Raw genomic sequence first — 24,302 nt, 5'->3', positions numbered from 1 at the left:
GAACATTAGCTGAGTTTCTGGATTAATAGTTTAGCGATAATGAACAGAAAATCTTTCTGACAATCGCTATAGTTACTAAAACTATCCTGTAACTTGCGGGACCCATCTCACCTTTCTCAAAAGCATGGTAGAGTTGTAGGAACATAGAAAATAGAAGCAGAAGTAGGCCATTCAGCCCTTTGTGTCTGTTCTGCCATGTCCAAACCACCCCACTACCACCAGCTCCAGCAAGTTCCAAGATGGCTTGGAGAGGGAGTGTCAACTCTGATCAGCGTAAGTGTTCTGTACACAGCAGCAAAGATCACAGAGCTATTCAGTCACTATATGGTTGGCAGGCAAAATAAGCACACTCAGGTGTTCAAATGGGAAAAAACTACAGCTGAAACACATGACAAATTAGTCTGCAGAACACAAAGAGTGTGAAATTTTCACAATTGCCTCCTTCATCAAAACTTTAAGTAATATTTATGGTATAAAAACAGAATTATTAAAAATAAACATCATTTATGCCAATTTTCCAGGATTTCTGTGCCTCTTCCCCCAGTTACCAGCCAGCAAAATTAAGGACCTCATGCACCCTGGACATTCTCTCTTCCACCTTCTTCCGTCAGGAAAAAGATACAAAAGTCCGAGGTCATGTGCCAACCGACTCAAGAACAACTTCTTCCCTGCTGCCATTTTTGAATGAACCTACCTTGCATTAAGTTGTTCTTTCTCTACACCCTAGCTACGACTGTAACACTATTTTCTGTACTCCTTCCTTTCCTTCTCTATCAACGGTATACTTTATCTGTACAGGGCACAAGAAACAATACTTTTCATTGTATGCTAATATACGTGACAAAACTAAATCAAATCAAATCAAGTCAAAACGTTACAATGGAGGAGTCGGAATTTCGGAGCCTCTGTGGAAATGATGAGATGGCTGGTAGGGACTTCCCCCTAAAAAAGAACAAAGAGCAGTACAACACAGGAGCAGGCCCTTCGGCCCACCAAACCTGCATCGATACATGACGTCTTCCTAAACTAAAGGCCTTTTGTCTCAATGCAGGCCGTATCCCTCCATTCCCTGTCTATTCATGTGTCTGTCTAGACATTAAAGAATTCCCAATGAAACTCAATGAGTTCCCAAGAGGCTTAATGGACTGTCCGGGCACTTTTCAAACTTGACTGGAATTAGGCTGCGGACATCGTGGAACCAAAGTGCCGTGAGGCTGGCAACATGGTGGCATAGTGGTTAGCACTGCTGCCTCACAGTGCCAGAGACCCAGGGTCAATTCCCAGTTTGGGTGACTGTGTGGAGTTTGCATGTTCTCTCCATGTCAGTGTGGGTTGCCTCCAGAAGCTCCGGTTTCCTCCCACCGGCTGAAAGACGTGCTGGTTAGGTGCCTTGGGCTGTGCTAAATTCTCCCCCAGTGTACCTGAACGGGCGCCGGAGCGTGAGGATTTTCACAGTAACTTCATTGCAATGTTAGTGTAAACCTATTTGTGATACTAATAAATAAAGTCTATCGGAGGTGGTGTCGGCACACAGAGTTACTGGGCTATCTTCATGTAAGGGAGCAGCCAATGCAGTTTGTACTGATGTAAAATTCTAGCAAGTCGGCAGCCAAAAATACTGAATATCGTGCATTTGGACTCGATCAGAAAATGTGGGATTGAGGGCATTTTTCATCAGTGGTGAATTCTGGAGCTGAGTGCTGGCACGGGGTTTGATGGATTGGAATCCGTTTGCTCCAATTACATTCAAGTAGACAAGCAGGCAAGGTTGTCCTACTTTTTATTCTGTGGGTGAACGTAAATCAGACGGCAGACAGGAAGAGGCAGCTTCCTCTCCCACTGTCTGTGAGTCTGCAGCTGAACTGTAGGAAGGATTATGACTCAGCTGGTGTGGGCTGTAGGCAGGGGTTTGGCTGCAGCCTGTGACACCACTAGCAGTGGAAAGTGGCTCGCTCTGCAGACGGAATGCACTGCCAGCCAAGCAACTCTCTGACCTTCCTCTGGCTAAGTGCTGTGCTCGGCGAGGTAGGGACGGCAGGTCAAGAGAGGATAGAGGGTTCTCTCCTCCCGTTCCGAAGCTGAGCGGCAGCAGCAAGCACGGGCTTCTGAATGGCATCGCCACTTGGTGCCAGGCTATGGGTGTGGAACTCGACTTGTGCAGAAGGCACTGCTTCTACCACCCTTCGTCCTGTCTGAAATTCAAATCGACGGGCTTCAGGCTCACTGGTGCCTATCATTTCCCTTCTCTGTGCTTTAAGCACACATTCAAGAAACACAGGGCTGCATTTTGCCAGCCCATTGGGTTATGCTGAGAGGTGGCATTGCTGTTAACGTGGCAGGGGAACGTGTTGGGGGATGGGTGTGGGAGGTGGGCGGGGGGAGGGTAGGATGGTGCCTGCATCTTCACCCCCAGCACCGGGCACCTCAGCAACACAGTTGGCCAATTCAGGGAATCAATCACCCAATTGAGGGTCATTTCCTGCCCCAACTGGCGTCTTACTTGCATGGGAAGAGCCCATCGTTGAGTATCAGATTGGTGGTCTGTCAGGTAAACACTGCCTGGTTCCTGAGGGGGAAGTTCTCCTTGATGGGTGGTCCATAGCCCACCGTGGGTTGTGGGGGGATGGGTACCTCCAGCAGCAATGGCCCCCCCCAGCCCGACTTCACCAAGATCTCTCTGCTCAGCCCCCTCAAGAAGATCTCTCGTCTTCCAGGGTACCTCGTCACTCAGCCTCCCTCTCCTCAGTGCCTCAACTCCAGCACCAACCACTGCTGCCGGCAACACAACCAATATCACCACACTCTGATTGGGCAAGAGGCCCTGGTGGATGGACTACCAATCTTGATTGGCTGCTGCCGCCATAATGCCACCTCAGGGTCCCACCAGCTCCCCCCCCCCAGAGTGGGGCTGGTTCCAGTCCCAGGCTTCATCCTCTGGAAATGTGAAGCCCAATGCATGTGTACGGGTGGGTCTAAAACTGTCGGAAGACTCAGTCTGATTCCGGAGGCTGATCTCTGCGACTGTCCCACTGGGTTTGAGTGAAGAGGTTGTGGAGAGCACACACCCTGGTCTGCAGACTGTTCCGACTGGATTCGGGGTTTTATCCACACCACTGGATTCTCATTGGAATAGATTCATGAGGTTTCCATCTGATTCTCGCCGATATCTGTCAGATATCTGGTGGCACGGGTTAGTATCTCTTAAAAATGACAGCACAGGAAGTCAAAACTTGCAAACCTGAATGTGTAATTCCATACTGTACTCCACACAGAATCACTGGCCCTACTAAACCAGTCTCACTGAGGCATCAATACTAAACTATGTCTCTCCCTCCCTTTCCAAGAGTCATTTGCTCCCCCTTGCTCCTTGATTGCACTCTTAGCCCAGCTATGCATAGATATCCTACAGTGCAGAAAGAAGCCATTTGACCCATCGAGTCTGCACTGGCCACAATCCCACCCAGGCCCTACCCCCATATCCCTACATATTTACCTATAATCCCTCTAACCTACACATCTGGCTAAGTGCTGTGCTCAGCGGGGTAGGGATGGCAGGTCGAGAGAGGATAGAGGGTTCTCTCCTCCCGTTCCAAAGCTGAGTGGCAGCAGCAAGCACCAAAAGGCAATTTTAGCGCAGCCAATCAACCTAAGCCGCACATCTATGGATTTCTAAGATATCTCTGCCACAGTTGCAAGGTGGAACAAGACCCAGGTTGGCCTACTCCTTCCCCAGCAGCCTAACTACGGCTAGGAGCTTCTGAGAGGAGTACCAACTTTTATTCAGCTGAAAAATCAGTCTGCCAGACAAAGAACAAAGATCAAAGAAAAGCACAAGAACAGGCCCTTTGGCCCTCCAACCCTGCGCCGATCATGATGTCTTCCTAAAACCGCATGCACTTACAGAGTATCCTTCCATTCCCATCCTATTATTATGTATTATCTAGTCGCCCCTTAAATGCCACTATCATACCTGCTCCCACCATCCCCCAGGCACCGCATTTCAGACATTCACCAACCTCTGTGTAAAAAACTTGCCTCGCACATCTCCTCTAAACTTTTCCCCATGCACTTTAAATCTATATCTCCTAGAACTTGACTTTTCTACTCTAGGAAAGAGCATCTGGTTTTCCACTCTGTCCATGCCACTCATAATCTTGTAGACCTCTAACAGGTCACCCCTCAACCTCCGTCATTCCAGTGGGAACAAAGCGAGTTCATCCAACCTCTCCTCATAGCTAATATCCCCCAGACCAGGCAACATCCTGGTAAAGCTCTTCTTTACTCTCTCCATAGCAACCACATCCTTCTGTGCACAATATTCTGTGCACAATATTCTGAATGAAGCCTAACTAAGGTTCTGTACAGCTGCGGCATGACCTGCCAATTTTTATACTCAATGCCTCGACCGATGAAGGCAAGCGTGCCATATACCTTCTTGACTACCCTGGATTCTCATCCATCAAGTCCCTCTCTTTGGTGAATAGTGAAATGAAGTATTCATTTAGTATCTCGCCCATTTCCTCTGGTTCCATGCATAGATTCCCGCCACTATCCTAGAGAGGACCAACCCTTTCCCTGGCTACTCTGGCTCTTTACATACATATAAAATACCTTAAGTTTTCCTTAATCCTATTTGCCAAGGACTTTTCATGACCCCTTTAGCCCTCCTAATTCCTTCCTTAAGTTCTTACCTGTGTTCTTTAAGTTCTTCAAGAGCTTCATCTGTCCCAAGTCTTTTAGACCTTATGAATGCTTCCTTTTCCTTTTTGACAAGGAGGAGGTTAAGAGGGGAGAGGAGAGTAGGTTATTAAAGCTAGGTCCGTGGACCATCTCCAAGGGTCCTCTAGGTGGCCCCTGTCAATGATGCTTGATGTCACAGCTGAGGCCACACAAAAGAACAAGCTAAAGATGTGTGGGTTAGGTTGATTGGCCATGCTAAATTGCCCCTTAGTGTCCCAGCATGTGTAGGTTAGAGAGATTAGTGGGGTAAATGTGTGGGGATGTGGTGATAGGGCCTGGGTGGGATTGTTGTCGGTGCAGATGTGATGGCCGAATGGCCTCCTTCTGCACTGTAGGGAGTCTATGATTCGAAGCCTGAAGCCTCAACCCAGACACTCATGTCACCTCACATACGCAGGCCAGCTCAGTTTAGCTCAGTTTACTGGGCAGCAGATTCGTGATGCAAAACAACGCCAACAACATGGGTTCAATTCCAGTAGCAGTTGAGGTTATTCATGAAGGCTCCGCCTTCTCAACCTTGCCCTTGCCAGAGGTGTGGTGACCCTCAGGTTAAATCACTGCCAGTCGGCTATGGTCATCTGGGACTCTGGCAACTTGACTTTTATTTTAATGTTTTTAAGATGAAAAGCTTTGTGCTTTTGTTTCTGGCACAGATTAATAATTTACTGACAATACGTAAGAAAATTAATGCACATTTATTTATTACATTCCCATCTGTTGTAATTAATTTTTTGGGGAGGGAGGTAAGCGAACAAACTCGGTTTGTTCTCATTGGAATGACGGAGTTGAGGGGCAGCCTGTTAGAGGTTCACGAGATTATGGATGACATGGACAGAGTGGATATTCAGATGCTCTTTCTTAAGGTAGAAAAGTGAAGAACCAGGAGACATAAGTTTATGGTGCGTGGAGAAAAGTTTAGAGGGATAGGGACTGGCGGGGGGGTCCGCGAGGTTTTCTGAATGGTCCACGGGTGAAAATGTTTGAGGACCACTGTGAACAGAGTTGTGAAGAAAGGTTTGCCAGTGGAAATCAGAAACTCCAGATTGGCGATGTCAGCAGTGGGGGAGGCAACTCGCTATTAACTGGTGGCAGGAGCTGCTGGTCCTACTGCGGTCAACAGGGTTTCCCGTCTCATACACTGCCGGCCTCTGGGAATCCGCACCAGCCGGGGAGGGGGAGGGTCACTATCAATTGGACTGGAAGATCCCACCAACAGGAATGGCTGGAAACCTGAGGCCTAGAAGAATAAGAGGGAAGCTGCAGGAATTCTACAACACAGAATGGCTAGTGAGGGAGAGGCTGTAACAAATATCCAAAATGGAATATAAGTTAATCTGACGAAAGGGGCAACAGGATTGCAGATTCCCACTGGTCCACAGATAACCTACTGCACTATCTCCTCTTAACCTCCTAGTAAAGGAACTAACATCAAAACTGGTGCTATGGATGGATGATGATTTTCCATGGAATCCCAACAGTGCAGAAGGTGGCCAATCGGCCCATCGAGTCTGCACCGACTCTCTGAAAGAGCAACTTACTCAGGCCCGCCTCATCACCCTATCCCCATAACCCAAGCTTTACTATGGCGAATTCCGCCTCACCTACACATCTCGGGACACTGGGGAGGAATTTAGCATGGCCAATCCAACCAAGCTGTGCATCTTTGGAGGAAACCAGAGCACCTGGAGGAAACCCATGCAGGCATGGGGAGAATGTGCAAACTCCGCACAGACAGTGACCCAAGCCGGGAATTGAACCTGGGTCCCTGGCGCTGTGAGGCAGCAGCGCTAATCACCGTGCCACCGTGCCACTGATGAATATCATTGTCTATGTTGAAAAAGCTATGATTCTGTGCACAGAAAAAAATTTCATAATGTAAAATCTCCCACCTCCTTGCCTAATCCAAGGGGATTAAATGCAGCAACAAAAATTACTGCTTTGAATATTCTCAACTCGGCTGACCTATTATTAAGTGAAACTGCAGCTTGAAAGGTTACCTACAGTGAGGCGTCTTTGTTTTTCCAACCATTCAGGTTGGCTCTGTGATGCGTGTCGTGTTCAGATCCTCTCAGGAGTTGAAGCAGGTAATAAAGAAACCACTAATGACCAGCTATCACTGGAACCATTTTAAATCCACTTAATGGTGGCCCACATGAAAGCACATCATGTGTGACCGTGCATTCCTCGCGGGCATCATTTGAGGGGATTAACTCAGGAAATAAATATTTTGCTTCTCCGATTAAGAAAGGAATGATTTCGGAATGAAAGCTGCTGATGGGGTGGTAAGAGCGGGGTGGGGTGAGGGGTGTGGGTGAATGGTTAAGAATCTGCAAAGAAAGAAGCCACAACATTGTTCATGTGCAAAAGGGCTTGGGCCACACAGGTCCCGTTTATTGGGCGCAACTCAATAAACGAATGCCCCAATATGGCTGAAGGAGGCCATTCAGCACCTCAAGTCTGCAGCAGTTCTCCAACAGTGTGTACCCCCCATCCATTGGGCAATTTAGCATGGCCAATCCCCCTGATGCTAAGGGTCAATTTAGCATGGCCAATCCCCCTGATGCTAAGGGTCAATTTAGCATGGCCAATCCCCCTGATGCTAAGGGTCAATTTAGCATGGCCAATTCCGCTGATAGTAAGGGGCACTTTAGCATGGCCAATCCCCCTGGCACTAAGGGGCAATTTAGCATGGCCAATCCACCTAATTGGCACACCTTTGGAGTGTAGGAGGAGACCAGAGCATACGGAGGAAACCCATGTGGATGTGAGGAGAATGTGTAGACTCCACACAGACAGTGACCCGAGGCTGGAATTGCACCTGGGTCCCTGGCGCTGTGAGGCAGCAATGGTAATCGCTGTGCCTCCGTGCTGGTTAAATGACAAGTGGCCTTTGCTGGATTCTTTTATATATTTTGCAGCACTAACAAATGATTGATTGCAGGAATCAATCCTTTCAAGTGGTTATGACAACGCCCTCAATGAATACAGTATTCACTTAAGGAAGTCAATATTGCAGTGAACAGCCCCACATGGTTTTTAAACACAAAGCAAGAAGCATAGCTCACCCTGCTACAGAGTATGACTGCTCTACAAACTAACGGAGGGATGCCAACTATGATACCTCCGCTCCAACTCAAGTGTTTGATCTGATATTAAATGCAATCCATCCCTGCAGCTGTGTCAAATATTAAACAATTAAGAGAAGGAAATTGAAGACACACTTTTCCTGAAAAATGTCCTTTTCCGTCAAAACAATTTCCAGTTGAATTCAGGTGTTTGATGAGGTTTCAAGTTGTGGCTCGATTATCCAAATATGAAATATTAATCATAACAGAATAAACTTTTTGGTACAGTGCCTTGGATAGGTTCCCCCGATAAAGCAAAGATAATATTCTCAAAATCTTTCTTTTAAATCTAATGGTAACTGTTGATGTAACTCATGTGCTGACTCAACCACTAACTCTTAGCATTTACTACGATCAAACGTTTAGTCTCAGGTCTTGTGGTGTCCCTCTCTCTCAGCCAGAAGCTCTGGGTTCGAATCCCACCCCAGGACTCGATGGCCAAGAAAGGTGCATTCATAATGTGCTCAAACATATTGGGCGGGATTTTCCGTCGATGGACCTGCCCATGGTCCACCCCTCACCAGCTGCGATTCCCGTGGTGGAGCAGAATGGGAGAATTCACCCCATTGAGTGCGTCAATCCCTCCAAACATGCCAATGGCCGGCAGTAAGAACAGGAGAGAGACTCCTGGTCAGCTACGCTTAATGTAGAGTAGCGCTCCACAAGCTATAATACTCGGGCGACAGACTAGCAACTGTTGCAGAAATTACTAGAATCATAGAATCCCTACAGTACAGAAGAAGGCCATTCAGCCCATCAAATCTGCACCGATCACAATCCCACTCAGCCCCTATCCTCGTAGCCCCATGTATTTCCCCAGCTAGTTAGTCCTCCTGACACTAAGACAATTTAGCTGACATGACGAGAACGTGGAAACTCCGTAGAGACAGTGACCCATGCCGGAAATCGAACCGTGCCGCCCAAGCTAACTAGCTATGGAGACAGATGCAAGTCTGTCTCGGTGCAGGACCACAGACACACACACACACACACACACACACACACATACGGACACACACACGGACACGCGTATGCATGCACACACATCTCTCACCAGCACAGCATCAAGTCATTTTATATTACTCTGGGGCGCCACGCTGGCACAGTGTTTAGCATTGATGCCTCACAGCACCAGGGTCCCAGATTCAATTCCAGCCTTGGGTCACTGTCTGTGTGGAGTTTGCACGTTCTCCTCGTGTCTGTGTGGGTTTCCTCTGGTTGCTCCGATTTCCTCCCACAGTCCAAAGATGTGCAGGTTAGGTTGATTGGCCGTGCTAAATTGTCTCTAGTGTCAGGGGGATTAGCAGCGTAAAATGTATGAAGTTGCGGTAATGGGACCTGGTGGGATTGTGGTCGGTGCCGACTCTTTCGGCCAAATGGCCTCCTTCCATACTGTGGGAATTCTATGATTGTGCGGAAAAACTTCCCAGCAAGATTGTCTGCAGAGTGCATCTTCCTCATCAACGGTCTGACAGTGAGTTCGTGCAGGAAATATTCAGCAGGTCTGGCAGCGTGCTCACACAGAGAGAAAGAGCACTGATAGGCAGGATGTTAGTGGTACACCGTGGTTCAGATATTGAGGCCAAAAGCCAATACTGAGCCTGCGTGGGCGGGCGGTAGATCCACTGCGGCAATTTCCTCAGCGACGGTTAAATGAGAGGTCACTGCTGGGACTGCCATCTGTCTCTCTGAGCTGCCTGCCCAATCAGGGAAGCCCACGTTGCATTCACCAAACCCCCTCTTCCCTCCCTAACCAGTTCTGAATTGCTGGGGAGAAATCTTTTGTTGTGTCAGTGTCGGGGTAGACAAGCCCCAGCAACCAGGGTCAGGGGGTGTGAGCCCTCCAAGGAGCAAATGTAGGAGTCTTGGGGGTAGCCACTGCCATTGAAGCAGGAGGCCTTCCAAGAGGCTCGGTGAGTGAGGGAGGGAAGGCCCCGCTCCTCACCAATCCCATGCTCGGAAGACATTGGGAGGCTAATGTAGTTAGCAGTTCCCCCACACCGTGCGGAGCCATTCCAACACTGCCAAAGTGCTGGAATTTGGTAAAATAGTTGCCAATTGATCCAACTCTTTAGCCGCCCTACTCTGACAGGTGGGCAGCCGAACTGCTGCAGTTACTGCCTTTCATCATACCTTTTGGTGGTTGAAAGACATCAGGCTTCCTTCCCAACGTTTTTCGCCGCCATTTTACCAGCGCTCCTGCCTCCCAGCGCATTCTCCCAAAGCCCAATAACATTCCAGTCAACCTTTCAGTTCAATGAGCTATCATCAGCTTATCCTGACAAAGTGCCACTGAAACGTTAACGCCAACTCTGTTTCTCTCCTCACAGACTCGCTGAGTATTTCCAGCATTTCCTATTTTCGTCTCAGATTTCCAGCATCTGCAATATTTTGCTGGGAGATTAAATGATCTCCGGGTGAATCCTTGACGCTCATCACCAACTCGCTGAACTGATTTGGCCTCACATCTGAACACTGTCCCCAAACCAGTTGTTGGTGCCATGATGCCTCCCATAGCAGAATTTAATCATAGAATCCTACAGTTGACGATGAGGCCATTCAGCCCATTGAGTCTGCACTGACCACAATCCCACCCAGGCCCTATCCTCCTAGCCCCATGCAATTACCCTAGCTAGTCCCCCTGACACTAAGGAGTAATTTAGCACAGCCAATTCACCTAACTCGCACGTCGTTGGACTGTGAGAGGAAACCAGAGCACCCGGAGGAAACCCACACAGACACTGGAAGAATGTGCAAATTGTGCACAGGAAGTGACCCAGGCTGGGAATTGAACCCGGGACCCTGGCGCTGTGAGGCAGCACTGCTAACCACTGTGCCATCCCGCTGGTTAATGCTCTTGGTGTCTCAGTTCACACTTGAATGACTGAATGGCAAGCAGGACAGGGTACCAAAGCGTGGCATGTGAAGACATGCCTCAGAAAGGGGACAGTAAGAAGTCTCACAACACCAGGTTAACGTCTAACAGGTTTATTTAGAATCACGAGCTTTCAGAGCGCAGCTCCTTCCTGAGGTCAGGAACTGAAGGATGTCTGATTAGGGCCGGAATTCTCTGACCTTGCCCATGGTTCTCCAGTCCCGCTGCAGTGAATGATTTGACTAAACGCCAAATATTCTGTTCTTGCTGGTAGAGCGGGGGTGCGAAACCAGAGAATTCTGGCAATGCATTCCAAGTCATTGTTTGTGTTAGTTTAACAGAGTTAAAATCCAGGATTTGTTTTAATCGGAAATCTTCTGACCCTGACAATATCCCCCCAACAAAATCAGTGCTTAGCTTATGGAGGGGATATGTTGAGTTACAGATACAGATGAGACACTATTCAAAAGCTGCTCTTCAGCTGGGATATCTGAAATGTTCAGCTATCTGGGTTTGGTTAACATACCGGGACTGGAGGTGAAGGGCCCAATGGAGATTGTATTCCTTCCGCTCTCTTCCGTTTCCTGAATCTCAGAAGCTGCCACAGGCACCAAAATAAAATGCAGCACAGAGAGACAAAAGGCCTGTGTCTTGAGGTTGCATGTTTAACTATCAGACACTCGTCCTGGTTCCCCAACACTCGATCAAATTGCAAGGCCTCAACTGAGTAACGAGAGCAGATGCACAGGAATTAAAAACTACCCGACACATTTAACTTTCAACTATGGGTTTCCTCTGGTTGCTCCAATTTCCCCCCACACCCCAAAGAGTGTGGGTTAGGTTGATTGGTCATGCCAAACTGCTCTGAGGGGGGTTAGCAGGGTAAATACGTGGGGTTACGGGAATAGGGCCTGGGTGGGATTGTTGTCGGGGGCAGGCCCAGTGGGCTGAATGGCCTCATCCTGCACAGTGACGTGATTCTAACCGAGCTCCTCAACTGTACCTGGGAACAGGGAGCTGGGATTGTGTGAGAGAAGAGAGAGGGCCGTCAGTGGCAGAACAGCAATCAGCCTAAGCCCCACCAACACTCGCTAAATTGTAAAAGAACAGAATCAGAAAATCTCTGACACTCCCGTGGATTTACATCCTGCACGCCATCTTGGCAGTACTGTTCCGGCCTAGATTCAATGGTAGTCCTCTTGTTTTGAAATCAGAAAGTTCAGGCCGCACTCCAGAGTACTGTATACACGAACCTGGCTGACTCTTCGCTGAGGTACTGAGGAAGCATTGCACCCTCAAGAGTTGGTGCCTTTTAGATGAGGGCCTGCTTTGCCATCTCTGGCTCTCAGATGATCCCATGATGCTCTCTCTCTCTCTCTTTCTCTCCATCAACATCAGTAAAAAAACCAAAATACAGATTAACCACTCTTTTTCAGATTGCTCTTTATGAATCTTCCTATTGTAGCAATGACTAAATTCTGAAAAAATTTCATTGGTTGCACAGCACTCTGGGGCACCCTGAGCTTGTGAAAGAGGTTACACAAATGTAAGTCTTCCACAGTTTCTTTTCATGGAATCCCTACAGTGCAGAGGGAGGCCATTTGGCCTGTCAAGTCGACACCAACTCTCTCTGACACTGTGTCTTATCCAAGCCCTCTCACCAACCCTTATCCCAGCAACCCCTTGCATTAACCATTGGTAATCCATCTAACCTGCACATCCTAAGGGGCAGTTTAGCATAGCCAATCCATCTAACCTGCACATCTTTGGACTGCAGGAGGAAACCAGAGAACCCAGAGAAAACTCACGCAGACACTGGGAGAATTTGCAAACTCTACACTGACAGTGACCCAAGATGGGAATTGAACCCAGGTCCCTGGCGCTGTGAGGCAGCAGTGCTAACCACTGTGCCATCCTTCTGGTGCCCTGGACAGCTTTAATTCCTCACCCTACATCACTAAAAACAGTTTGTCTGTCCATTTATCATTGTAGTGTGTGCGTGTAGGATCTCTGTGTGTGGAAATGGTTTCTCTACATTGTAACCATGACGACATTTTGAAGGGTGCTGTGAAATTCTCTGGGACATTGTCAAAGCCACCGGTACAAGTGCGAGGTCCTTCAGTCAGCCAATCAGTGAACTATCAGTTATATATTTCCAGCTGATGGGACTCGGTACCAGGAGAGAAAAAGTGAAAAGTTTTACACTGAGATCCGGCAGGAAAGTAAATGTTGTAGCTGTCCACTCTGTGCTTATCGCGCTGGAGATATTATCAGGTGAGCAGATTCTGCCCATGTGATTAAAATGGATGAACGCCTGACGTCATTACGGCAATGGACGGCACGGTGGCACAGTGGTTAGCACTGCTGCCTCACAGTGACAGGAGCTTAGGTTCAATTCTGGCCTTGGGTTGCCGTCTGTGTGCAGTTTGCACATTCTCCCCGTGTCTACATGGGTTTGCTCTGGGTGCCCCGGTTTCCTCCCACACTCCAAAGATGTGCAGGTTTACATGAATTGGCCACGCTAAACTGCCCCTTACTGTCAGGCGATCTGGCAGGGTAAATTTGTGGGGATATGGGGATAAGGCCTGTCGGTACAAGCTTGATGGGCTGAATGGCCTCCTTCTGCACTGTAGGGATTCTAAGTATGAATGAATTCATTAAGTAGTGTACGTTATTGCATGGGGTGTACTGACTGTGAGGGAGCTGTAGCGGCAGTGCCACCGGAGTGATAATCCAGAGGCCCAAGCTGAGGGAATGTGAATGTGGGTTCAAATCCCAACCACAGCTGGTGGATTTTAAATTCAATGAATAAATCTGAAATTGAAAGTTAGCAATGGTAACCATGACAGCAATCGTCACGTATTTGAAAACCCATCTGGCTCACTCCTGTATTTTTAGGGAAGGAAATCTGCCATCACCTCCCCGTGGCTCCAGGACCACAGCAATGTGGTTGACTCCTAATCGCCCCCTGAAATGGCCTGGCAAGTTCCGGGGCAATTAGGGATGGACAATTAATACCAGGGGCTGGAAGGGATTCAGATAACGTGCCCTCGAGCAGTTCACAGCAGTGAATCAGAGGAGCATGACCACCACAAATACCTTCCCTCATCAACGCAACCCGTGGTACCCCCTCCCCCTCCTCAAGCCGAGTTTGCCAATGTAAATAAAAGTCTTGAGATACGACATCATGTGGATGCCAAGTTCGCTTCTGCTTTTCAGAAAATGCCTGGTTGGATTTCAGGGCAGTTACGTGATTCCAAGAAAAACAATATCAGATTTAGACATTGAAATACGTTTTGCTGAATAATTTATACTCAGTCACTGTTACTGTCTGGTTTGAACAAATACAGTATCGCTTTCAGAGCTCAGGTTGACATAACCCAATTTTTGCCAGACTAGCATCTCGACAGCGAGGGCTAGTTTCAATTTCTACTCATTGACAATCTTTCATTAGTAAGGATGGTTTTAAATGCGTGCAAAGAAAAATCCCTCAACTCACCAAAAGCAAAAGGTTTGCATTTATATAGTGCCTATCACAACCAATGGACTCAAAACACTTGGCAGCCAACAAAGGATCTGTGTTGTTATTGGGGGAAACGCGGCAGATAATTTACGCACAGCAAGCTCCCACACAGCACATTAGTGTGACACGGTGGCACAATGGTTAGCACTGCTGCCTCACAGCAACAGGGACCCAGGTTCAATTCCAGCCTTAAGTCACTGTCTGTGTGGGTTCTCCCTGCGTCTCCGTGGGTTTCCTCCAGGTGCTCCAGTTTAAGACCATAAGACATAGGAACAGAATTAGGCCACTCGGACCATCGAGTCTGCTCCACCATTCAATCATGGCTGATTTTTTTCTCATCCCCATTCTCCTGCCTTTTCCCCATAATCCCTGATCCCCTTATTTGTCAAGAACCTATCCATCTCTGTCAATGATCTGGCCTCCACAGCCTTCTACAGCAAAGAGTTCCACAGATTCACCACTCTCTGGCTGAACAAATTCCTCCTGACCTCTGTTTTAAAGGCTCGTCCCTTTAGCCTGAGGTTGTGCCCTCTGGTTCTAGTTTTTCCTACTAGTGGAAACATCCTCTCCACTTCCAATCTATCTAGGCCTCGCAGTATTCTGTAAGTTTCAATAAGATCCCCCCTCATCCTTCTTAGCTCCAAAGAGTACAGAGCCAGAGTCCTCAACCGTTCCTCGTAAGACAAGCCCTTCATTCCAGGGATCGTTCTTGTGAACCTCCTCTGGACCCTTTCCAAGACCAGCATGTCTTTTCTCAGATATGGGGCCCAAAACTGCTCACAATACTTCAAATGAGACTTGACCAGAGCCTTATACAGCCTAAGAAGTCCATCCCTGCTCTTGTATTCTAGGCCTCTCGACATGGATGCTAACATTGCATTTGCCTTCCTAACTGCCAACTGAACCTGCATGTTAAGAGAATCTTGAACAATGACTTCCAAGTCGCTTTGTGTTTCTGATTTCCTAAGCATGTTCCCATTTAGGAAATAGTCCCAGGCACCCACTACCTTCTGTGTGAAAAACCTTACCCGCACGTCTCCCCTACACTTACCCCCTCTCACCTTAAACCTGTACCTTCCTGTAGGCGACCTTTCTACCCTGGGAAAAAAACCTCTGACTATCCAACCTATCTATGCCTCTCAAAGTTTTGTAGACTTCTAACAGACCACCCCCCAGTCTCTGCCTTTCCAGTGAAAACAATCCGAGTTTATCCAACCTCTCCTTATACCAGTCTAGGCAACATCCTCCTTCTCTGTCCTTTGTCTTTCACAGTAAGAAGTCTCACAATACCAGGTTAAAGTCCAACAGGTTTATTTGGCAGCACAAGCATTCGGAGACTCAAGCTCCTTCATCAGATGAGTGAGAACTTGTATTCACAAACAGGGCATATATTGTGCAAACACATTTATGTTTGTGAACACAAGTCCTCACTCACCTGCCGAAGGAGCTTGAGACTCTGAAAGCTCATGCTGCCAAATAAACCTGTTGGACTTTAACCTGGTGTTGTGAGACTTCTTACTGTGAAAGACAAAGGACAGAGAAGGAGGATGTTGCCTAGACTGGTACATCCTCCACCCCCTCTGCTCTCTCCCTCCTCCCCTTCCTTTTCTGTATTTGCCTTCAAAGTTCGACTTCTCTTCAGAGGCCAAATTAGAATGAAAGGAAATACTGTCCTACGTTTCCATCTGATTCTCTCAGTCATGCCCACTCTGCCACAGAACCGTAGAATCAGAACAGAAGAGGCCGTTTGGCCCATCGAGTCTGCACCAACACGGACCTAATCCCATTTACCAGCACTTGGCCCATAGCATTGAATGTTATGACGTCTCCCAGGTTTAAGGTATTAGCATTGACCTTTTGGCTCACTAAAGCACACATGTCAATGTTATCTCTTTTCTCTTTCTCTCTCTCTTTCTCTGTCTGGCGCCTGCCTCTGTCTCACCCTTCTCTACTTGACTCTCGTATCTATGAGATTGGTAGACTGGAGTTGAGCAACATGTTAAAATCCTAAAAATTTGAAAGCTAAACTGCCTGCTTCCATTACTAATGGAGGTGGACAGGAGGGGAATGGGGCTATCAAGCTGCCCACAGAGAGGCCCGCAATATCAATGCTTTAATGAGGCTGCCAGCCACCTATTCAATCTGCTTTACGTGGGCAGAAAGTGGGCAGTTGGTTTCCCCAGGCTTCAGGACACTCAACAGCTGAAGGGAGGTGAAGACAGCTCTGAGGAGAGTGGAAATGTCTTCAATGCACTGCTTGTGGGTCAAGTGGAATAAGAATGCTTCTCCCGGAAAGCCATGCTCCTCCAACCCACCAGAATCCCGTTTCGCTATTTAAAAACACCCCTGATTGTGGATTGGAATCTACCAAGTCAGAAATGTGAGCTACACCCTCCGGGATCAGACTGTGCACCCCTCCCCCCCTGAAGTCTGGAAATCCTGGGTTTCAGCTTTCTTGCTTGAAACATTGCACACACCACCTACAAGGGTGGCACGGTGGTTAGCACTGCTGCCTCAGCACTAGGGATCATGGTTCGATTCCCAGCTTGGGTCACTGTCTGCATGGGTTTCCTCCAGGTGCTCCAGTTTCCTCCCACAGTCTGAAAGCCGTGCTGGTTAGGTTACATTGGCCATGCTAATTTCTCCCTCAGTGCACCCGAACAGGCGGCACAAGCATTCGGAGACTCAAGCTCTTTCATCAGATGAGTGAGAACTTGTATTCACAACCAAGGGATTTTCACAGTAACTTCACTGCAGTGTTAATGTAAGCCTACTTGTGACACTAATAAATGAACTTTAAACTTTACAAAGAGAACAAATATTCAGGCCTCTTTCTCCCTTGGCCTAATATACCTTTTAAAGTTTATACAAAACAGAGTAAGAGCTACTACAAGTGTGCCGTCAGATCTCAGTCATATTTGCCTCTCGCACATTTTAATTTTTCACTACGGAAAACCTGAAACTGAAATTTGGACTCACAGTTTTGACAATTATTTCAAAGATAACGTAACAGGCAGAATGTGTGAGGAATCAAATAAAAATATCCTGCTATTACAGCAGATTGAACACTGATGCCCTTGGGAATTAGGAACAATACAGATGTACGGATTGCACAATGCAAGTTCAGCTCTGAGCAGCAGGAGTAACTCAAAGCCCAGGCTTCTGGGACAGGCTTGGGGCCTGCAAGTATCAACTTGAAATGAAGACACCTTGTTATGAAATATGTCATTCTTTTTTAAATAAAAAGCAATTTAAGTCACATTAAACTTTTAGACCTGAGAAATTTCAGTTACTGTGGAAAAAAAAACTCAGAAGGCATATTGAGCAATTTTCGTGAGTTTGATAGCTGAATTGAACAATATAAAACAGAACCACAAAAACACTTCTCTCAGAATCACACAGGCCAGAATTTTCCCGTCCTGCTCGCCATGGGAAGCGTAGTGGACAGGACAGAAAATTTGTCGGACCATTTAAAGGTTGGGCAGGAATTTCCGATTTTGGGAGCACGCATGTCTGGAAAATCCCACCCAGCGTAGCAACAGGTAATTAACAAGAAGTTTTCATTGAATTAAGTACTTCAGATGTTTAGTATATAAAGAAAATATAAATCTTAGTCACGATTACACTGCTTAAAAAGAGAGGTTGCACTTGTAAAACAAACAAGTTCACTTACACGGCTTCTTAGGGCATTTCTGGCATTTGTGGAAACCCCAGGAAGTACCCACAGTTCCACAGCAATCTTCTTGCTTTGAAAGGCCAGGAAGAGGTTTCCCGCACTGCAAATAGTAAAAAACATAGAAGTTAGTTCGAGTTTACCACAGGCACTAAAGGCAAACAACCCATTCGGTTTATCTATCCCACTTTCAAAACCACCCTTAAAGCCTCACCATCCCAGAAAGCCCTGACCCACAGCCCTCCCTATGGGCCCTCAGACCGTGAAGATCCTCGGAATAATTTCCTACACTGAACCCTTCTGGAGAAACGTGAATCGCTGTCGGAGCTGCCGGGTGTGTTTGATAAAACTAAGAAAATATTTCAAATCCATTTGCCACTCAAGCGATTTAAGAATCTGCGAATTTATTGGATAAAAACTACAGGGGTCAGTAATCAGTCAGTTTTCTACCTTTAGCTTTCCTCTTAACATTTCTTAAACTCATTTATAGGACATGGGTGTCGCTGGCTGGTCAGCATTTATTGCCCATCCCTAGTTGCCCTTGAGAAGGTGGTGGTGAGTTGCTACGGTGGGATTAGCCTAGACCACTAATGAAATTACCACTTCACCACCATCTACCCTAAAAAGTTACTCCAGACTGGAATTTTACTTCTAAGATTCTGCATAGGCGAGGTTAGTGTGCAAAATTAAAATGCATGGGATTGCGAGTAAGGTATTGGCATAGATTGAGAATTGGTTAGCAGACTGAGAGTAGGAATAAATGGGTCTTTTTTGAAGTGGCAGGCAGTGACTAGTGGGGTACCGCAGGGATCAGTGTTTGGGCCCCAGCTACTCACCATATACATCAATGATTTGGATGAGGGAATCAAATGTAATATTTCCAATTTGCTGAGGGTACAAAAACTAGGTGGAATTGTGAGTGGCGAGGAGCAAATCAAGTGGCTTCAAGGTGACTTAGACAAGTTGAGTGAGTGGGTAAATATATAACAGATACAGAGGCACGTGGATAAATGTGAAGTTATCCAGTACGGTCGGAAAAACAGAATTTAAATAGTAATAGATTGGGAAATGTTAATGTACAAAGGGACCTGGGCACCCTTGCACACCAGTCTTTGAAACCAACAAGGAGGTACAGTAAGGAGTTAAAAAGGCAAATAGATGCTGGCCTTCATTGCAAGATGTGAGTACATGAGCAAGGGTGTCTTACTGCAGCTGTACACAACCTTGGTAAGACCACACCTGGAGTAGTGTGTGCAGTTTTAGTCTCCTCACCTAAGAGAAGATTATACTTTCCAGAGAGGAAGTGGATCAAAGTGGACTAATTCCTGGGATGGCAGGATTGTCATATTAAGAAAGATTGGGTGGACTGGGCTTTTATTCATTGGACTTTGGAGGGAGAGGGGATCTCATTGAAACATATAAAATTTTAACAGGGCTGGAGAGACTAGATGCTAGGATGTTTTTCCTCTCACAAGGGAGTCTAGAACAGAGGGTCTCAGTCTCAGGATACAGGGTAGGCCATTTAGGACTGTGATGAGGAGAAATTTCTTCATTCGCAAGGTGGTGAGCCTGTGGAATTCTCTACCATAGAGAGTTGCAGAAGCTAAGTCACTGGATATATGGGGCGGCACGGTGGCATAGTGTTTAGCACTGCTGCCTCATAGAGCCTGGAACCCATGTTCAATTCCGGCCTCAGGCACATTCTCCACATGACTGCATGGGTTTCCTCCAGGTGCTCTAGTTTCCTCCCACACTCCAAAGATATGCAGATTAAGGTGGATTGTTCATGCTAAATTGGCCCTTCCTGCCAGAGAGTCTAGCAGGGTAAATTTGTGGGGAAATGGGAATAGGGCCCGGGTAGGATTGTTGTCGGTGCAGGTTCAATGGGCTGAATGGCCACCTTCTGCACTGGAGGGATTCTATGAATCTTCTGTTCTACATTTAAGAAGGAAATAGATAAATTTCTAGATTCCAAGGATGTCAGGAAGAGAGTGGGAGTACGGCATTGAGATAGATGATCAGCCTTTAGCACTTTGAATGTGGAACAGGCTTGATAGGACAAATGGCCTACTCTGTCCCTATTTAAGATTTGTGTTGGTCAGTCACAGAGCAATGATCTGAGGCACAGCTTATGAACAAGAATTAAGACTTAAAAGAAAGCTCAAGGAACAACAAGAGGCTCTGATGAATGGTAACGGACCTGAATCATTAACTCTGTTCCTCTCCCCACAGACAGGAGAGAAAGGTTGACCATGGGCCTCTTTGATCATTTCTAAACCCTCAGCTCTTCAGCCTAGGGATGGGGGCAGGAAGGCAGGGGGGGGCTCCACAATGCAGCACACTGCCCACGGAAATGCCCTTTCTGCCTCCAAAGCTCACCACAGCATCAGCCAATACGTTAGTATTGAATAGCTTCTTGCTCCTACCCATTTAAATAGTTGTGTCAGCTGGAGAAACTAAGCAACATGTACAATTAAGCACATCGAAGATCGGATGGCACGGTAGCACAGTGGTTAGCGCTGTTGTCTCACAGTGCCAAGGATCCGGGTTCGATTCCCAGCTTGGGTCACTGTCTGCGTGGTGTTTGCATGTTCTCCCTGTGTCTACGTGGGTTTCCTCCAGGTGCTCCGGTTTCCTCCCACATTCTGAAAGAAGCGCTGGTTAGGTGCATTGGTCTGTACAGATGCTGGATTGTGGCGACTAGGGGAATTTCACAGCAACTTCATTGCAGTGTTAATGTAAGCCTTACTTGTGATGAATAAATAAACTTGACTTTAAAGATCAACAATTTAACACAAATCATTAATGGTCCACACCATCAAACAGAAAGTTTGTTATAAAGCTTAAAAGGAGTCTACTATATATAGATATAGGTCCCGAAACACCTCAAGGTTTAGCCTATTGACAGAAGGATCTGTGATATAAACAGATTGAAAAGATGTGAGGTGATACATTACAGAAAGATTAGTTAATTAAATATATCAGCCGCTCACTTTCCAACATTGTGCCCTCAAGCCTCCACAGTTAAGGATTAGACATTCAGCTGTCTGGAGTTTAGTCAGTTCCCAACTGAACAAGGGCAGAGTAAGATTGAAGAAGGGGTGTTGCAAGTTTGGTGAGGGACCATGTTCTGCCTCCAGATGTCTACAGCATGACTGGGCAATAATAACTCAATACAATAATTATTTTTTATTATTCATTCATGGGATGTGGGCATTGCTGGCTGGGCCAGCATTTATTGCCCATCTCAGAGGGTATTGAAGAGTCAACGACATTGCTGTTGCTCTGGAGACACATGTAGGCCAGACCAGGTAAGGACAGCATATTTCTTTCCCTAAATTAGTGAACCAGGCAGGATTTTTTTTCCAACAATTGACAATGGTTTCATGGTCACCAGTAGAGTTTGAATTCCAGATTTTGATTGAATTCAAACTTCACCATCTGCCCTGGTGAGATTCGAACACAGGTCCATAGAGCATTACCCTGGGGCTCTGGTCCAGTGACTACAATACCACCTCCCCACAATTAGTGAATATAATGGCAGCATCTAATGGAGACCATTGGCACTACAGGATCCTTTATTTCCGTTGTGTTGTTTGGTTGTCCAGTAAGGAACCTGAGGGTCCATTTTGTGGTGTTCATCCTGGACATGAGAGGCCAAATGGCCTTCTCCTGCTCCTATATTCTAAGTTCACCACTGAATGTTCAAATCCAATGATGGCATCTTTGCTGCAAAGCTAATAAAGAGAAAAGCACCGGGCCTACAGAGTCTCACCTGTGTACCTGTAGTTTCCTGGAAGCAGCGGCCTAGCTTTGTTTGCGTTCTGGGATAGTGATGAGTACGAACTTGCTGGTGATGGGTGTAGACGGAATTCGGTACATGAGGCACTGAAGGATTCGGAACGCGGTAAGAGATGTGCTGTTGACCCGGCTTGACAACGTTCACCTTCTGTCCCGAAGAGGAACTGTCAACTCTGGACACCTGGTGGATCTGCACATTTGCCTCAGGTGGATGCTTAACATGGATATTCACTAAGTTAGGAGGGAACTTCACTATATGGTCATGAAAGGAAAAAAAAACATACCACTGGTGAATAATCATTGTAGGAAACATTTGTCCAAGCAGATTGCAGCTGTAAAGAACTTATTTTCATGGTAAATACCATGTTGCATGTACACAGTGCACATTGGCAGCATGGTGGCACAGAGGTTAGTACTGCTGCCTCACAGCGCCAGGGACCCCGGTTCGATTCCTGGCTTGGCTCACTGCCCATGTGGAGTTTGCACATTCTCCCTGTGTCGGCGTGGGTTTTCTCCGGGTGCTCCGGTTTCCTCCCACCGTCCAAAGATGTGCAGGTTAGGTGAATTGGTCATGCTAAATTGTCCCTAGTGTCAGAGGAATTAGCAGGGTAAATGTGTGGGGTTACAGGAATAGGGCTGGGTGGAATTGTGGTCAGTCCAGATTTGATGGGCTGTATGGCCTCCTTCTGTACTATAGAGATTCAATGATTTATATGCACAGTAAGGGGCACATGGTTAGGTGCATTGGCTGTGCTAAATTCTCCCTCAGTAACCGAGAAACCGCTGGAGAGTGGCAACTAGGAGATTTTCACAGTAACTTCATTGCATTGTTAATGAAAGCCGACTTGCGACAATAATAAACCAGTTTATTAAACCAGTTGTAAGCACTGCTGCCTCACAGTGCCAGGGACCCAGGTTTGATTCCAACCTCGGGTGGCTTTGTGGAGTTTGCACATCTTCCCCGTGTCTGCCTGGGTTTCCTCCAGCTGCTCCGATATCCTCCCACAGTCCAAAGATGAGGTTAGGTGGATTGGCCACACTAAACTGCCCCTGAGTTTTATGGTGATAGGGTGGGGCGTGGGCATGGGTAAGACACATTGTCAAAGTGTCGGTACAGACTCGGTAAGCCGAATGGTCTCCTGCTGCACTGTAGAGGTGCTATGGATATATATAAATGGTGGGATTTTCTACCCACTGCATGGCATGTTTCCCAGCAGCAGGGGATGTTTGTCGTTGGCTGCCAGTGGGATCTTCCAATCCCACCGATGCCTACAGGTTGTGCGTGGCACGCCCTTCCCATTGCAGTGGAGTCACCTTTGGCAGGACTGGAAAGTCTGACAGGGAAGGGCTGGAAAAGCCAGCTCATTGAACCACACCCAGTGATGTGTACAGAGGATGGGGAATCGCAATAAGCTGAATTATATAACGTCTGTAGCAGGGTTACATTATTGAGACTAGCTAGTGCAGTTTAGGCCAGGAATCAAAGCCATAAACTGCTGGGAATCGATATAACTTAATACCTCATAGAATCATGAGGAGGCCATTTGGCCCATTGAGTCTGCACCAACTCTCCAACAGAGCATCTGACCTAGATTCATCCCTCTGCCCTATTCCTGTAACTCCCACACACTTTTTTTATCCCACTAACCTACACATGTTTCGATACTAAGTTAGCATGGCAAATCAACCTAACTTGCACATCTTTGGACTGTAGGAGGAAACCAGAGGAAACCCACGCAGACACGGGGAGGACATGCAGACTCCACACAGATGGTGACCCAAGCCGGGAATTGAACCCGGCTCCCTGGCATTGTGAGGCAGCAGTGCTAACCACTGTACCACCGTGCCGCCTTCACTTTCCCCTTAAACATTATTATCAACAGAGAAAGATATTTCTGATTTGTTTCAGATGTCTCAAGCCACAGTGGTCTAGCTTTCGCCCTCAGGACGATTGCGGGAATTTTACCACCCCACCCGCCACGGAATTGGAGCGGGCAAGGGGCAAACAATGGAAATGTCCGTTGACCTCTAGAGTGATTTTCTGGTCGTGAGTCGAGTGAGGCTGTAAAGTCCCCCCTGAGGTGCAAGTGCCAACATAATGACACCAGCAGATAAATCACAAACGCGACAAAAACTCCAAAAATTAAAATATTGTAATGCTAAATAAAACAGAGTGTCAAAAGTTTATTTATTTATTTGTCACACATAAGGTTTACATTGACACTGCAATGAAGTTACCGTGAAATTTCCCTGGTCACCACACTCTGGTGCCTGTTCGGGTACACTGAGGGAGAATTTAGCCATTGCACCTAACCAGCACGTCTTTTGGACTGTGGGAGGAAACCAGAGCACCCGGAAGAAACCCATGCAGACATGGGTAGAACGAGCAGACTCACACAGACAGTGACCCAAGACTGGGAAGTGAACTCAGGTCCGTGGCACTGTGAGACAGCACTGCTAACCACTGTGCCACCCCTAAAGGTTGCAAACAAAGATTTATTCCACTGACATTTCTCTTGTGGTTTTCATTAGCCACGTTGCTAGGCATGGGTTTCTTTAATTAAT

At 47.0% G+C, this 24,302-nt stretch overlaps 1 protein-coding gene across 7 annotated transcripts in view; it reads right to left on the bottom strand.

Moving 5' to 3' along the window:
* ltbp1 (latent transforming growth factor beta binding protein 1) overlaps positions 1-24,302 on the bottom strand; it is a 331,204-nt gene that overhangs the window by 185,060 nt on the left and 121,842 nt on the right. For all 7 annotated transcript variants that reach the window (XM_080200719.1, XM_080200720.1, XM_080200722.1 and 4 more), the window contains 2 exons: positions 21,712-21,989; positions 17,937-18,039 (listed from right to left, as the gene is read on the bottom strand). In XM_080200719.1, coding sequence (XP_080056845.1) covers positions 17,937-18,039; positions 21,712-21,989 — 381 coding nt within the window. The remainder of the gene's footprint in view (positions 1-17,936; positions 18,040-21,711; positions 21,990-24,302) is intronic.

This window comes from Carcharhinus amblyrhynchos, chromosome 12 (assembly GCF_965287045.1).
Source record: "Carcharhinus amblyrhynchos chromosome 12, sCarAmb.v2.hapA, whole genome shotgun sequence".
Taxonomy (NCBI): Eukaryota; Metazoa; Chordata; class Chondrichthyes; order Carcharhiniformes; family Carcharhinidae; genus Carcharhinus; species Carcharhinus amblyrhynchos.
This window is presented reverse-complemented; position numbering and strand designations above follow the sequence as displayed.